Raw genomic sequence first — 16,145 nt, 5'->3', positions numbered from 1 at the left:
GTCTCCGTTGTGGTATTTTAGGCTTCATAATGCGCCAAACATTTTCAATGGGAGACAGGTCTGGACTACAGGCAGGCCAGTCTCGTACCCCCACTCTTTTACTATGAAGCCACGTTGATGTAACACGTGGCTTGGCATTGTCTTGCTGAAATAAGCTGGGGCATCCATGGTAACGTTGCTTGGATGGCAACATATGTTGCTCCAAAAGCTGTATGTACCTTTCAGCATTAATGGCGCCTTCACAGATGTGTAAGTTACCCATGTCTTGGGCACTAATACACCCCCATACCATCACAGATGCTGGCTTTTCAACTTTGCGCCTATAACAATCCGGATGGTTCTTTTCCTCTTTGGTCCAGAGGACACGACGTCCACAGTTTCCAAAAACAATTTGAAATGTGGACTCGTCAGACCACAGAACAGTTTTCCACTTTGTATCAGTCCATCTTAGATGAGCTCAGGCCCAGCGAAGCCGACGGTGTTTCTGGGTGTTGTTGATAAACGGTTTTCGCCTTGCATAGGAGAGTTTTAACTTGCACTTACAGATGTAGCGACCAACTGTAGTTACTGACAGTGGGTTTCTGAAGTGTTCCTGAGCCCATGTGGTGATATCCTTTACACACTGATGTCGCTAATTCATGCAGTACAGCCTGAGGGATCGAAAGTCACGGGCTTAGCTGTTTACGTGGAGTGATTTCTCCAGATTCTCTGAACCCTTTGATGATATTACGGACCGTAGATGGTGGAATCCCTAAATTCCTTGCAATAGCTGGTTAAGAAGGGTTTTTCTTAAACTGTTCAACAATTTGCTCACGCATTTGTTGACAAAGTGGTGACCCTCGCCCCATCCTTGTTTGTGAATGACTGAGCGTTTCATGGAATCTACTTTTATACCCAATCATGGCACCCACCTGTTCCCAATTTGTCTGTTCACCTGTGGGATGTTCCAAATAAGTGTTTGATGAGCATTCATCAACTTTATCAGTTTTTATTGCCACCTTTCCCAACTTCTTTGTCACGTGTTGCTGGCATCAAATTCTAAAGTTAATGATTATTTGCACAAAAAAAAAGTATCAGTTTGAACATCAAATATGTTGTCTTTGTAGCATATTCAACTGAATATGGGTTGAAAATGATTTGCAAATCATTGTATTCCGTTTATATTTACATCTAACACAATTTCACAACTCATATGGAAACGGGGTTTGTATTTTATTTGTTAAACACATTTCATTTAAATATATTTTAAAGTGCTACAGTACAAACCAATATTTAAAACAATAAAAGCTTAGCCAATAAAACAGAGTTTAAAGTACTAAGACTAAAACTCTTTTCAGTGAAGCATGAGAAGCACTGTGAACAAACAAAATAATGGCTTTTTTTAACAGTGTGTCTATTTATTTTAGTTATTATAAAATATTACCTTGGTCAGAAGATTTCCGTGTGTATGAGTACTTTCTGAGCACGTTCAACAATACGGCGATAATGATAACCGTGATATGAAATTTTCCTATCGTGACATCCCTAGTACATACCGTATTTTTCGGACTAAGTCGCAGTTTTTTTCATAGTTTATGAATATGAAAGTTGCATAATGTTTTTTTCCTTCTTTATTATGTATTTTCGGCAGGTGCGACTTATACTCCGGTGCGACTTATACTCAGAAAAATACGGTACTGACTTTTGTCATATGGAGTATATACTTTGCTATGTGAATTATGGAGCTCTGCGATTGACATTTTTGATTTTCCAGAACCATAAAGCCCCACAAATTACTACCATATTTTCTGGACTATAGAGCGGACCGGTATATTGGCTGCACCCACTAAACTATAGGAAAAACATTTTTTTCCAAATATTAGCCGTATCGGACTATAAGCCGCAGATATATACTTTGTGTAATGAGTTACTTACAAAGAAAGAAAAATGTGCATTCACATACCTGAATTGTTTCCAAATGATGTCGGTAACATGGCAGTAAAACAGCTGATTAAACAAAACCGAAGTCATCGTCATGGACCCACTAGCTGCGGAAGCTAGCTCTCCAATTAGCTAAACAAACTCCAGGGTGACGTCTTGGTGAGTTTACTGTGGAATTTGTGAAACTGAAACAACACAAAAAGAATGCCATTGTAAGTTAACAATACTAACACAGACACTAGTAAACATGTTAGCATATTAGCTATTGCGAACGACGCTAGCATCATTGCATTACTATAGCACATACACATATGCATGAAAACACTTAAAGACATCACACACGGGATGGTTTAGTAAGTATAAAAACTTTTAGGTGTACTATAAAACTTACAAACGTTTGCATGGAGTGATGAATGAAGAATCCATACGATTAGGAACGGCGGCTGGAGGACAAAACTCCAGCTGGGAAAAAAAGCTGCAGGGCACAAAGTGTAGGGAAAAAGAAGCCGTAATTTACAGTAGATTGATTTATTAATGGTTGATTTCCTTTTGTCACAGCAAATTGGACGCATCAGGACGTCAATAAGTTCTCCAGCGTCACTGTGATGCTCACAGGCAGACATGACCACTGATCAGGATCTTTCTATGGACGGGCCGGCAGCCTCAGCTGAGTTTGCTACAAAGGGCGTTGATGTCACGCCTAAAAAAGACCAAGGAATAATCAAGGTATTGTTTTTTGAAAAAAAAATTCAAATCAGATTGGCTGATAGGTTTTTGTGTTTACTCGCAGGTTGTGAAACGTCAGGGACAAGATGGAGAGTCCCCAATGATTGGGGACAAAGTGACCATCCATTACACTGGAAAACTCCTCACTGGGAAGAAGTTTGACTGCAGCAGAGATCGCAAGGAGTCTTTTTCCTTCAATGTTGGCAAGGGTAGGCTACTTTTTCCTTTGTTATTCCACTTGCTTCTCAAAGAACTACAGTAGTACTTTGTTTTCCTTAGTAATCACATAACTGAATCATACAAATATTTTTTCCGTAAGAAATAATGTAAGTCTATTTAATACGTTCCAAACCCCCCAAAATATTACCACAAAACACATTTGATGGATGTTATAGTTTTACATGAAGAAATTAAATTTGAAATACATATAAATAATGAATTTAGATTTTATAACAGTTTTACTTTTATTGAAGACTTCTATCTTGTTTTTGAACACATTTAATTGCTGTGATATAAAATAGGGGTAAGAGTAAATAAACTTTGCTACTTCCTCCTCACTTTCAGATATATTGAACTGTAAACAATTATGATGTAAATTTGTAAGCATGAAATAAACTACTGCTACTTATTGGCAAAGATTGTGATGAGCAAAAAGGGCAAAGGACGCCACCTTTCCCGAATTCAAAGGTGTGAGCACTCGCAACTTTCTTTGGTTCCATGGTGGATTATTTTGCAGTTTTACTCCAAAAAAAGTACTGTACGAAGTCATCAACACATGGGATTCTTTGTTTGGGCACTTCACTCCGACGCAAAAAAATGGACAAGTTTGTTACGCGCAATGTCTGGCCTAACGATAACCAAAACTGTTTATGACATTTTTGTCAAAAAACAAATGATATGCAAAGTGTAGTTGTACAAATTGCGAGTTACCACTGTACCTTCGTTGACTACCCCCACAGTTAAATTACAGTATATGATATCATATCCTCCACATCGAGAGGAGCCAGATGAGGTGGTTCAGGCATCTGGTCAGAATGCCACCCGGACGCCTCCCTGGGCAGGTGTTTAGGGCACATCCGACCGGTAGGAGGCCACGGGGAAGACCCAGTACACGTTGGGAATACTACCGTATTTTTCGGATTATAAATCAGTTTTTTTTCATAGTTTGGCCGGGGGTGCGACTTATACTCCGGAGCGACTTATGTGTGAAATTATTAACACATTACCGTAAAATATCAAATAATATTATTTATCTCATTCGCGTAAGAAACGAAGCAAATGTCAGCAATCGTCACACACACGTCTGCAATCGTCACACACACGTCAACCAATAAGAATTCGGCGGGGGCGGGTCATGGCAGAAGTGCATTGTGCGTCATGGCAGAAATGTATTGTGGGTCATGGGATGCTAACTGCTACTATGTCCGTAGCTATTAAAATGGATCATTTCAACATTGGCGGTAACTTATAAAAACTGAGAAGGACTGAACAAAAATGGCACCGAAAAGGAAATCATATACTGCAGATTACAAGCTGGACGTAGTGAAATATGCAGCAGAAAACGGCGATCGAGCAGTAGAAAGAAAGGAAGCGGCGCATACCAGGAGCGACAACGAGGAAGAAGATTTCATCGGATTTAGCGATCAGGAGTGACAGATTGTTTGGTAAACGTATAGCATGTTCTATATGTTATACAGAGGTGGGTAGAGTAGCCAGAAATTGTACTCAAGTAAGAGTACTGTTACTTTAGAGATTTATTACTCAAATAAAAGTAAGGAGTAGTCACCCAAATATTTACTTGAGTAAAAGTAAAAAGTATGTTGTGAAAAAACTACTCAAGTACTGAGTAAGTGATGAGTAACATACACACACATATCATATATATATATATATATATATATATATATATATATATATATATATATATATATACACACACACATTTATTTATATATATATATATATATATATATATATATATATATATATATATATATATATAGACACACATTTATATATATATATATATATATATATATATATATACAGTATATAATTTATATTTATTTATTTTGCCGTTTTTGTTTACATGTTAAAGGTGTTTTAATGAATATACATGCATGTTTAACACATATAGATTCCTTTCTTTCATGAAGACAAGAATATAAGTTGGTGTATTACCTGATTCTGATGACTTGCATTGATTGGAATCAGACAGTAGTGCTGATAGCGTCCACGTTTTCAAATGGAGGAGAAAAAAGTTCCTCCTTTCTGTCTAATACCACATGAAAGTGGTTGATTTTTGGCATCTTATTTGTCCAGCTTCCATATTCGTTTTTATATACTTTACAAGAAATACATTGGCGGCAAACTCCGTAGCTTGCTAGCTTGTTTGCGCTGGCTTTCGGAGACTCTTGTTTTGAAAGCGCAGGCGCGATGGAGCGGCACTTTTATTGTGAAGACAGGAACTGTGCAGTCAGTCTTTAGGCTTTTGACGGGATGTACGGTTGAAATAAAAGGGTCTTTTTTCCGTCACACTTTTGATTGATTGATTGAAACTTTTATTAGTAGATTGCACAGTACAGTATATATTCCGTACAATTGACCACTAAATGGTAACACCCCAATAAGTTTTTCAACTTGTTTAAGTCAGGTCATGTGACCGCCTGGCTCTGTTTGATTGGTCCAACGTCACCAGTGACTGCATCTGATTGGTGGAACGGAGTGAACGTCACCAGTGACTATTTGTTGAAACGCAGGCACTATGAATGTCTGTCTGACAGACCAAAACAAACAAAGCGTGCATTAACAGATCGATAAAAAATAGTAGCGAGTAGCGAGCTGAATGTAGATAAAAGTAGCGGAGTAAAAGTAGTGTTTTTTCTCTATAAATATACTCAAGTAAAAGTAAAAGTATGTTGCAATAAAACTACTCTTAGAAGTACAATTTATCCCAAAAGTTACTCAAGTAGATGTAACGGAGTAAATGTAGCGCGTTACTACCCACCTCTGATGTTATAGTTATTTGAATGACTCTTACCATAATATGTTACATTAACATACCAGGCACGTTCTCAGTTTGTTATTTATGCGTCATATAACGTACACTTATTCAGCCTGCTGTTCACTATTCTTTATTTATTTTAAATTGCCTTTCAAATGTCTATTCTTGGTGTTGGATTTTATCAAATAAATTTACCCCAAAAATGCGATTTATACTCAAGTGCGACGTATACCGTATATGTTTTTTCCCTTCTTTATTATGCATTTTCGGCCGGTGCGACATATACTCCGGAGCGATTTATAATCCGAAAAATACGGTTTGTCTCCCGGCTGGTCTTGGAACGCCTCGGGATCCCCTGGGAGGAGCTGAACGAAGTGGCTGAGGAGAGGGATGTCTTTGCTTCTTTGCTTAGGCTGCTGCCCCCGCGATCCGACCTCGGATAAACGGAAGAAAATGGACGGATGGATGGATATTATATATATATATATATTATATATATATATATATATATATATATATATATATATATATATATATATATATATATATATATATATATATATATATATATGAAATATATATAATATATATATATTTCATGCTCTCGCTTAATAATTATTCTCTAAAGCATGGTTTCTTAACATTTTTGACCTCAGGGCCCAACTTTTCATTCAAATATTAACACTGATTTAGTAATGTTACTTACATATATATATATATATATATATATATATATATATATATATATATATCTTTATAGGAATATAGTCAAATAGCAATACAGTAGTGTATATGAAAGCCCCCTCAATGCCTTGGTATCTAACAATAATATAAGTTTAATGTGTGTAGTGTTAGCAATATATATTTCATGCTCTCGCTTTAATAATTATTCTCTAAAGCATGGTTTCTTAACCTTTTTGACCTCAGGGCCCAACTTTTCATTCAAATATTAACACGTGTTTTAATAATCTTACTTGCGTATTGATTATATTTATCTACTTACAGTTTACAACCTTATCAAATGTTATGAAACCATGTGTTAATTACAAAGATTACCAGTTATTTGAACACATAAACCTTAGGCTTAGGTCAGGCTGATTAGTACAATAAATACTAACCAAATATACTGCATAAGGGACTATAAGTGACAAAACATTTATTTACATACAATTATGTGTTGTGCTAAAATAAATAAATTAATGATAAATATATCTTAACTGTTAATAAAATTAAACGTGCAAATGAAAAGACAGTTTCACCACTTTAGTCATAATGTTTGCGCTTAAACAGGTTTTTCTTTTTTTTTATGCATTGTAACTCAGAGCTAAATAAAATTCAGCTAACAATGGAGCTAATTGGATTCGCTCTATTCTGCCTATTAAACACTCTCTAAAAAACACCCAATCACCTCTGAGGTTTTACATACACACTAAGTTTATATGTAATGCAGTAACAGGCACATTTTTAATAACATGTATTATTTACATATTTTGCTCATTTTAAGCATACAGCGGCACATTCATTTCATAGACTCATCTCAACGTTCGCTTTTTCCTTCAACAACACTGACTACCGGTACTATTCATGGCAGACTTCATGAGAGGCAACAAAATAAAACAAACCCCTACTGTACAAGGTCTGCTCTCAGTGAAATGTCGACTGATGGAATGTTTAGATATTACCATTTAGATGAAGAATTATGGCTAATCCACACAAAGGGTTAACAAAAACGTGCCACAACGAGCGTCTTTCCCTTGTCTTTCACTCGTCTCTCTTGTGTTGAATGTCAAAGTTGACAAACTTCTCTGTTTATGGCCACAATCCTGTACTATCCAGGTGAGAGGCATGATTTGTAATTTATTAATATAACTTTCACCCTGGTGAATCAGCTTACCAGTTAATGTCAATATAGCAGCAGAAGTTACTTACCTCTCTATGATCAATGCGCTGCTAAAAGTAGGTCCTTAACGGTAGCGCTTATAATAACAATAATGCTTGGTTAATATTCAGGTCACAAAAGGTAAATGCCGTATTGTGGGCACTTTTTGGATGTTTTTTTAGTCTGCTTTACAGGCGCAATAGAGAGGTTCCCATTGACTCCTTTGTTAGCTGACTCTTATTTACATTTTTATATGAGCAAGAATGCATGAAAAAATTTTCTTGTTTATCAAAATTATTGGGCAAAATTCCTCCAAAAATTGCAGTTCCCCTTTAAGAAACTTCTCTATGACTTTAACTGCAGAATTCTTCTCAGGCATGTGATTTTTCCGTATATACGGGAGTCGGAAATCCGTCTTTTTTATCGCTGTAAAAATATAAAATAATATTTTATATTAATATATTGTATAGGAAACATCAATGATGATTGATGGGTTTACATATAAGATAATCCATGATTGGTTGGTTGGTTTACTATGATGAGTCACGATTGGTTAAGATTTGGGCAAAACATTATGGACAGGCCAATCAGGGGCAAGATAGGGCGGGTCATCAAACCAGGAAGGGCAATCACAACAGACGCGCACACCACAAATGACGACGAGGGAGTTGGCAAAGAGAAGAGGGAATATTCAAGCGGGCGATTTATATATTTAAAAAAACTAGTGGAAGATGGCAGAGGGATTCTCTACCTTAGATCTTTCTTTAGCGATGTAGATGGTGTCCAGGAAACCCACAACGCGTCTACTTGACCACATTTGGACAAATGTATGCGTCTGGATAAAATGTTCAAGACATTCATTTTAGTTGTTTAACATGTAAGCCCAAATCAAAACTGCTCTCGACATGTAAGACATGGAATACACATTTAAGAACACACATGATTGTGGAAGACATGTGATGACTTTTGCTACAGTATAGCCTGTCTTAATGCTAAATTTCATTTTCATTGGTGTTTTAGAACAAGACAGTTTGTTAAATTATTTCTACTGTTTATATTTTGACATTGAATAGTCGAATCATTTTGAAACATAAAACATCATGACTGCAAGATATTTGTTATTTCATGCTATAAATCACAAATGGCTATTCAGAATCAGGAAGTTAGCTAATAGAATAAACAATTGTTTGTACTCTTTAGGATTTTTGCTTTTGGAGCAGTTAGAAGTGGAGAGACAGTCGAAGAGACAGAAATTGGCTATAAACTCCAAGGCAGAATCCGCTAAAGCAGAGACAAAAAGGAAAACGCAAGCTGCTCAGAAATTTGCCAGGAACGCTCACGTCAGAGCCATCAAAGCAAAAATGCCATAGTAATGTGTGAATGAACCAAAGTAATGTGTAAATAATGTAAATAACTGGATGAACCATCTGTGGCTGTGAAGTGAACACTAGTAAGGTTATAAAGAGTAGGCTAACCCATGTGGTTCCTGTGGATGTGAACACAAGTTGTAAATACTGGAGTGACTAAATAACATAATGACTGAAAAAGACAGTGATTCCTTTGGATGTATGGGGTATGTATTTATGTAAAGTATGTTGATAATTTTTCAATTCCTTAAACACTAAAACATCTTTAAATGGTGCATTTTTTGTGTGCAAATTTTTGCATGTTCAATTGCTGAAAAACCAGGAGCTTTGGGGGAGGAGGGTTGCTCCCCTTGTCCCCCCACCAAGGCACTGCCCTGAACCTGGCTGGGGACCTGTGACCCCCAGACCCCCGGCTTATTTTCAGTCTTTTTCATTAAGTTAAAATCACATGCCTCTCTTCTGAATGTCATAACGTCTACAAGTGGTGGAAAAGTGTATTACAACTGCGAACCATACGGAACACAGCTCAGAAACAGATCTTTTTAGTAGGTGCTCACTGCCAAACGGTAAAGAAATTTTGCTCTATAGCTTGTTCTCCTATACATTACATATACATCGTCTAAAAAACTTAATATACCCATAGTGGTTAGTATCCAGCAGCTTTATCTACCTCGGCATGCACCCTAAAATTCTTGGTGTGAGTCATGCATATGTATTTGTTGCGCTGTTCAACATTTGTTGAGTAGTGTTCAACAATAGTACTAGTACTGTTCAACTTCAACCATCAGTGCTATTAATGGTGACTGAGTAGTTTGGTCCTAATTACAACATTGGTTTTGTTGCTGCAATATTGTGCAATATACTTTCTCATGCTCTCTATTTTTACTATCTATTAAGTTGTGAGTGTCAACATAATTGTTAATTAACGTTAATTATCAAAATGTTCTTTGTCAACAGGACAGGTCCTCAAAGCCTGGGATATTGGCGTTCTATCCATGCAGAGAGGCGAGGTGTGCACTATACTGTGTAAGCCAGGGTACGCTTATGGTTCCACTGGAAATTCGGACAAAATTCCTCCCAACTCTTCAGTGACATTTGAGGTAGGTATGGAATAACGACTTTGCTGAGCGAGCATCTTCTGTAGTCCACCTTGATGCTGACTTTTTATACTATAAATATACATGCAGAATCAGTAATACACTCTACCAGGACCAAAACATTATATTTTGACTTTCTGCAATTGTTCTTTTGTGACAACTCCTACAGGTTTTTTGTATATATGAGAGTTTTGTCCTCCCACACCACACCTTCCTATGCCCACTGGAAGGCTTTTTTTCCTTTCCTGAAATTGTTCCTTTAACACTGTTTGTTTGCATCCACACAGATCGAGCTGCTCAAGTTCGAAGGAGAGACGCTGACAGAAGATGGCGGCATCGTACGAAGGATCAAAGTCAAGGGAGACAACTACTTAAATCCTAATGACGGAGCGACCGTCGAAGGTATACCCTCCCTTGACACATTTTGTGTCAATTTATGATGATATACTGTGGGTGTCCAAACAAGAGGCGGCATTGGATGCATGTAAAGTAACAATGAATACATATATATATGTATATACCGTATATTACCAAATAAACGCCCTTGTGCAAATAACCGCCCATGTCCTAATAGCCGCCCGGTAGAGATGCGCGGTTTGCGGACACAACCGCGGAGTCCGCGGATTATCTGCGGATCGGGCGGATGAAATAAAAAAAAAAAGATTTTATCCGCTCGCGGGTCGGGTCGGGCGGATTAATTAGATTTTTTTTGTTGTTTTTTTTTTTTGTTTTTTTTTTGCGGGTGGCAGTTAAACCAATTCGGAAATATATATACATAGTTAAATGTTGTTACCCACATACGAAAAACGAGCAGGCACCTGCTGCATATGCCACAACAGAAGAAAAAAAAAGAAAAGAGATGGACACTTTTACGGAACGGAGAAGGGACGCCTCGCCGGGGTCCGGGACCGAGGCCCCTTCCCCCGAGAGGGCCCCACCGGGAGCCGTAGCTGAGGCGATCTGCGAGAAGGGCCCGACGCACGTCCAGGGTCACTACCGCGCCCACCGCACCGACACCCCGCCTCGTCCGCTTTCGCCGCGGCCGGCGTCACGCGCAGCAGGTAAGCAGCTTACCTGCCCGCCACCCCCGTGGCCGGGGGCTCGTAACATGGGTCACTCCGCGCGCTCCGCCCGCGCAGCTTACCTGCTTGCCACCCCTGTTGCCGGGGGCGCGTAGCAGGGGTCACTCCGCGCGCAGTGCGCTCACGAAAGGGGTGGGGCTCACCCTGGTTGATATAGAGAGCAGGACGGTGGCCATGGAAGTCGGAACCCGCTAAGGAGTGTGTAACAGCCCACCTGCCGAATCAACTAGCCCTGAAAATGGATGGCGCTGGAGCGTGGGCCCATACCTGGCCGTCGCCGGCAGCGAGACGCGCTTGGAGGTGCGCTCAGCGCGGCTCCCATATGATTGCGCACTGGTGTGCGTCTGGGTCGTGACAGCGTGGCACGCGCAAGTCTGTGCTCCATTGGATCAGTCTCCTTTCTTTAACAGGCAAAAGCTTTATAACCTCACCATACCTGCCAACTTTTAAATCAGAAAAACCTAGTAGCCAGGGTCCAAGGGCCGCAGGCCCCGGTAGGTCCAGGACAAAGTCCTGGTGGAGGGTTCAGGGCTTCGCCCCCCGACGCAAAATGATTATTAGCATTCAGACAGGTTAAAATGTTGCTAAAACCATCACTTTTCTATCAGTCACAGTGACTTTTCAAAACAAAAATATTACAGCAAAAATCATATGGGTTGATTGACATGTTTATTCTGTAAGCTAACTTCAATAGTTTGAAATTATTTTGACAGTTAATGCCAGTTATCCTGTCAACCTTTCACAAGACTTCAATTTGTTAATTGAAAGTATAAATAGTATAAACACTTAACAGTATGTCGTGCTGTGAAATACAGCCGACACGCGCACCAAACACGGAGCAAGGCCATGGTGCAAGAGAACAAAGGACTTCTTTCATTTAAGGTTTGTGATAAACCATCAAACTCATTCGTTAAAAGGACTCTATAGTAATATAAAGCGAATTTTTCTGGACATTATCATGCAAGAAAAGTTTATTTTTGGGATCGCGATCACCGCGTAATGATTTTTAAAGGTTGCATTACATTATTAACTGTCCCATGTGATCAGCCAGTGCGATTGGAAGTCCATGCTCAATTATTGCCTCCGTAAATAAAACTTCGGCATTTATCACATCCAAAGAATCTGTTTGGGCGACGAAAAACGTTGAAAGTTTTCCACTTGTATCGCTAGCAACGGCATTAGACTTGTGTTTTTTTGTCCCAACGTGGTCTTTTACATCGCTAATTCCTCCGTGTCCGATCGAAAAATCTTGTCTGCACAAGGTGCAATTCGCGTAGTTTTCACCCTTTTTTTTTTTTTTTTATTAATATTAGATATATAACAACGGGCGGATGGCGGGCGGGTGTAGTTCTGATCAAACGTTACATCGGGTGGATGGCGGATGGTTGACGACATTCTGACGCGGTTGCGGATGAAATAAATTGCCTATCCGCGCATCTCTACCGCCCGGGGTCTGACCCCATTTTGTGAAATAAACGCCTCTTCCTAATAAACGTCTATGTCCAAATAGCCGCCCATGGGCTGTTATTTGCATAATTTAGATTAAAATCATATTGACTTCATTAAACCCAATTTATAAGATAAAAGGAAAAGCAAAGGTGCAATAATTCTGGTCATTACGGTAACAGCAGACGTTACGTGGGGATTCTGGGTAATCAACATATTGCAATGGGTGACCGCATATAGCGTAACACACACTCAACGACAACAACAAACCCACGAGGAAAAGTTTCAACATGGCAAGCAACAGCAGCAGTGAGTTGAATGAACAGGATACCGGTACACCACAACTGATGGACGGGAATACTTTAAGGGGTAGAACAGAAAGTTTGACTAAAGTTCAAGCTAGCGGTTGTGAAGTATGCGGAGCAGAATTCTGGTTTGGCAGCGGCCAGGCAGTTTAACGTTGACCCAAAACGTGTACGAGAATGGAAACAAAGAAAGGGAGAACTACAATCTCAGTCGGCAATCGATGGAAAACGGGCTCGCTTATCTGGTGGAGGTAGGAAGAAAGTGAGCGACGAGCTTGATGCTAATTTGTGTCAGTGGATACATCACGTTCGTGGACTGAACCACCGTGTGTCCCGCAAAATGATCCGCATTAAGGCAAAGGAGTTGTATGCCACCGCGAGTGACACGAGAGACACCGGGGTGGTGTTTGGTGCAACGAGTGTACTTGGTACCATAATTTTATTTTTCCTGTATGCGGCTTTATTTAAAACTTGGAGTACTGTAGCCTTTATTTTATTTAAGTGACAGTATTATTGTTCTGTTTTGATGGTGGGTTTTATACTTGAGTACTTGGTACCATAATTTTATTTTTCCCGGTAGGCTGCTTTATTTAAAAAGTTTATTTATTTTTAGTATTTGTATTCTATGTGACAATTGTTGCACTACTGTCATGTTGAGGCATTGTTGATCTCTTGTCTTTTGATAGTCTTGTTTTTTTGTTTGTATGTTTACATTAGCTTTTACATTTAAAGTTTTTAGTACGAAAAAAAATACTGGACACTAACCATTGTAACCAAATAATGGCCTGGTGCAGGCTGGTGCAAAAATAAATAAAAGCCTTGTGCAAATAACCGCCCATGTCCTAATAGCCGCCCGGGGTCTGACCCCATTTTGTGAAATAAACGCCCGAGCTACTATTTGGTAATATACGGTATGTACATATATATATATAAATAATATGTAAATATATATGTATATATGTAAATATATATATATATATATATATATATATATATATATATATATATATATATATATATATATATATATATATATATATATATATATATATATATATATATATATATGTATATATATGTGTGTGTATATGTATATATATATATATATATATATATATATATAATGTATGTTTATGTATACGTGTATATATTTATATATATATGTATATATGCATAATATACAGTCCTTACTGGTCGTTACAGTATTAATTGTTAAATATAGCCTGTTATTTTCATACTATTTACAAGTGATGTACTGAAAACTTGACCACCGAAAAAAGACTGATGACCGAAAACCGCGCTACCGAAACCGAATGTAAACAAAACGCACACCATTCTCTGGAGTGTTGTCAGCATGTCTGCGATGCGGACGTGATTTTTGTATATATTGCAGATATACCCGCGGACAGCCATCTACAAAATGTGCAAATATTAAGAGGACAGTGAAGAAAGTCGAACTGGACTTTAGTTAGACTTTCTCATCTTAACTAGAGCAACAGCGTGAAGCAAGGGTGACGTCATGCTCGCGGCAGCTCTCTTTTGTCAGGGACATTAAGGGACAGAAGTTGAGTCTCTAAACACAAGTATATTCTATAATAACACTCGAAGAATATGGTAGATTGTTGCTAGTTGTTTTTAATATAAAAAAAGTAATTAAAAGTCTGTAAACACTCTCAAAGTACATTGTACAAAAAGCAGCAACAATTGAAAATATGGCAAAATGATAAAGAAATATGTTATGTTAAAACTAATTAATAGTAACAGATTTGTTTTAAATGTATGTATATATTTGTTGAGCCTTTTTAAAGAAAAATCATATCATATAGCAATTTAGCACATGTAAAATGTCAATGAATGACAGGGCGCGTCATAGGAAATTTTACCGCAAATGTATTCCTAGCCCTTTCCTGCTGCATCAGTGGTAGGTATATAATATCAAAAGTTTCCAGTCAGTGTTCCCACTGCATTAATGCGCTGCTCTTATGGAGTTCGATCACCAGTTAGAGTTGCGGCTGTTTTGAAATTAAATGTTATTTTGCACTCAAAATATAAATTTATGAAACATTTATTTCCCAGGAGTTACTTTTAGTCCAAGTTTAGTTTGCATAATTGAATCATAATATTATCATTATAATTACATTTAAATGTGAGTCAAATAATATATTATGAAAAAATTATGTAAAGTAATACAAATATAATAGAATCAATGTTGTCTCACAGATAAAAAAAAGGGTGGTGTGTAATAGGTGTGAGTGTGGTCATGAATACAATTCTGCTTAGGGCCCTAATTTAGCCAGGCCACCCTTGTGACCGTAGACAGGCAAGTGAAAAAGTCAAAGACACAAATAACTTTTGCTCAATTTGCAAAGCAGTCCTTGCTTTTCATTGCGGTATATGTCTGATGCGGTAACATTTAAAGCTGAGGCATGTCAGACATTTTGAGGATGTGGTCTCAAACTCACCTTGGTAAGATAGTTAGCTTGTTACAACACAAATATGGACTTGCGAGAACTTTTTTTTTTTTTTTATCAAAGTTTGCTAGCTAAACTCAGACTGTATACCTGAGTGCATCATCACATTTTATTTTGGAAGATAGTTTTGTTGTTTGTTTTGTTCTTATTTATTTTGACTGTCCTTAATGTACATTAAAATATTTTAGTTTGTTTTATTCAGCACGTATCCTGCCTTTGCTTTTAATAGGACAACGTGGTTTTATTATCAAATAGATGGATGAATAATTAGAGCCACACATTTCAGTTATATTCCCCCAATATTTCCTATTAGACACAAGTTTATTGGAGATATTAGTATAAATTAGGGCTGTCAAAATGAACGGGTTAACTCATGTGATTAATTAAAAAATATTATTGCATTAATCAACACACTTAGATTAATCTAGCAATATATTTTGACCGTAAAAGCACTTTTACCTTAATCGCTATACAGTCAATGATCAGATCAATACATATGTCAGTACAAAAATGAGTGAGGAAACTAAATCTGGTGTGCTTGCTTGCAAAAATCCAGACTGAAATAATAACTTAAGATAAAACTTACCAAGTTTTGTGCAAATAGGTCGAGTAAAATGATTCCTGGATGACATTCTGACGATAAAAAATTGCATCTGTGTACAAATATCGGTCTTTTCTTAAGCAAGCACTTGCTTCACAATGTCACTTTACCTGTTGAAAATGTGTGTTTCCATCAATGAACCGCATCTCCTTGGTGCCGGCAGCACTCATGCTGCCCTAAACCAGGCAAGAGAAAATTATTTTGGTGCACATTGACCTTCCAAAACAATACTTGATTTGTTCAAGCA

At 37.8% G+C, this 16,145-nt stretch overlaps 1 protein-coding gene across 3 annotated transcripts in view; it reads left to right on the top strand.

The window, feature by feature from the left end:
* The window catches only part of fkbp5 (FKBP prolyl isomerase 5), a 64,309-nt gene that overhangs the window by 35,706 nt on the left and 12,458 nt on the right, over window positions 1-16,145 (top strand). For all 3 annotated transcript variants that reach the window (XM_061932863.1, XM_061932861.1, XM_061932862.1), the window contains exons 2-5: window positions 2,479-2,646; window positions 2,711-2,855; window positions 9,854-9,996; window positions 10,281-10,395. In XM_061932863.1, coding sequence (XP_061788847.1) covers window positions 2,542-2,646; window positions 2,711-2,855; window positions 9,854-9,996; window positions 10,281-10,395 — 508 coding nt within the window. In that variant the 5' untranslated portion in view covers window positions 2,479-2,541. The remainder of the gene's footprint in view (window positions 1-2,478; window positions 2,647-2,710; window positions 2,856-9,853; window positions 9,997-10,280; window positions 10,396-16,145) is intronic.

This window comes from Nerophis lumbriciformis, linkage group LG38, assembly GCF_033978685.3.
Source record: "Nerophis lumbriciformis linkage group LG38, RoL_Nlum_v2.1, whole genome shotgun sequence".
Lineage (NCBI taxonomy): Eukaryota > Metazoa > Chordata > Actinopteri > Syngnathiformes > Syngnathidae > Nerophis > Nerophis lumbriciformis.
This window is presented reverse-complemented; position numbering and strand designations above follow the sequence as displayed.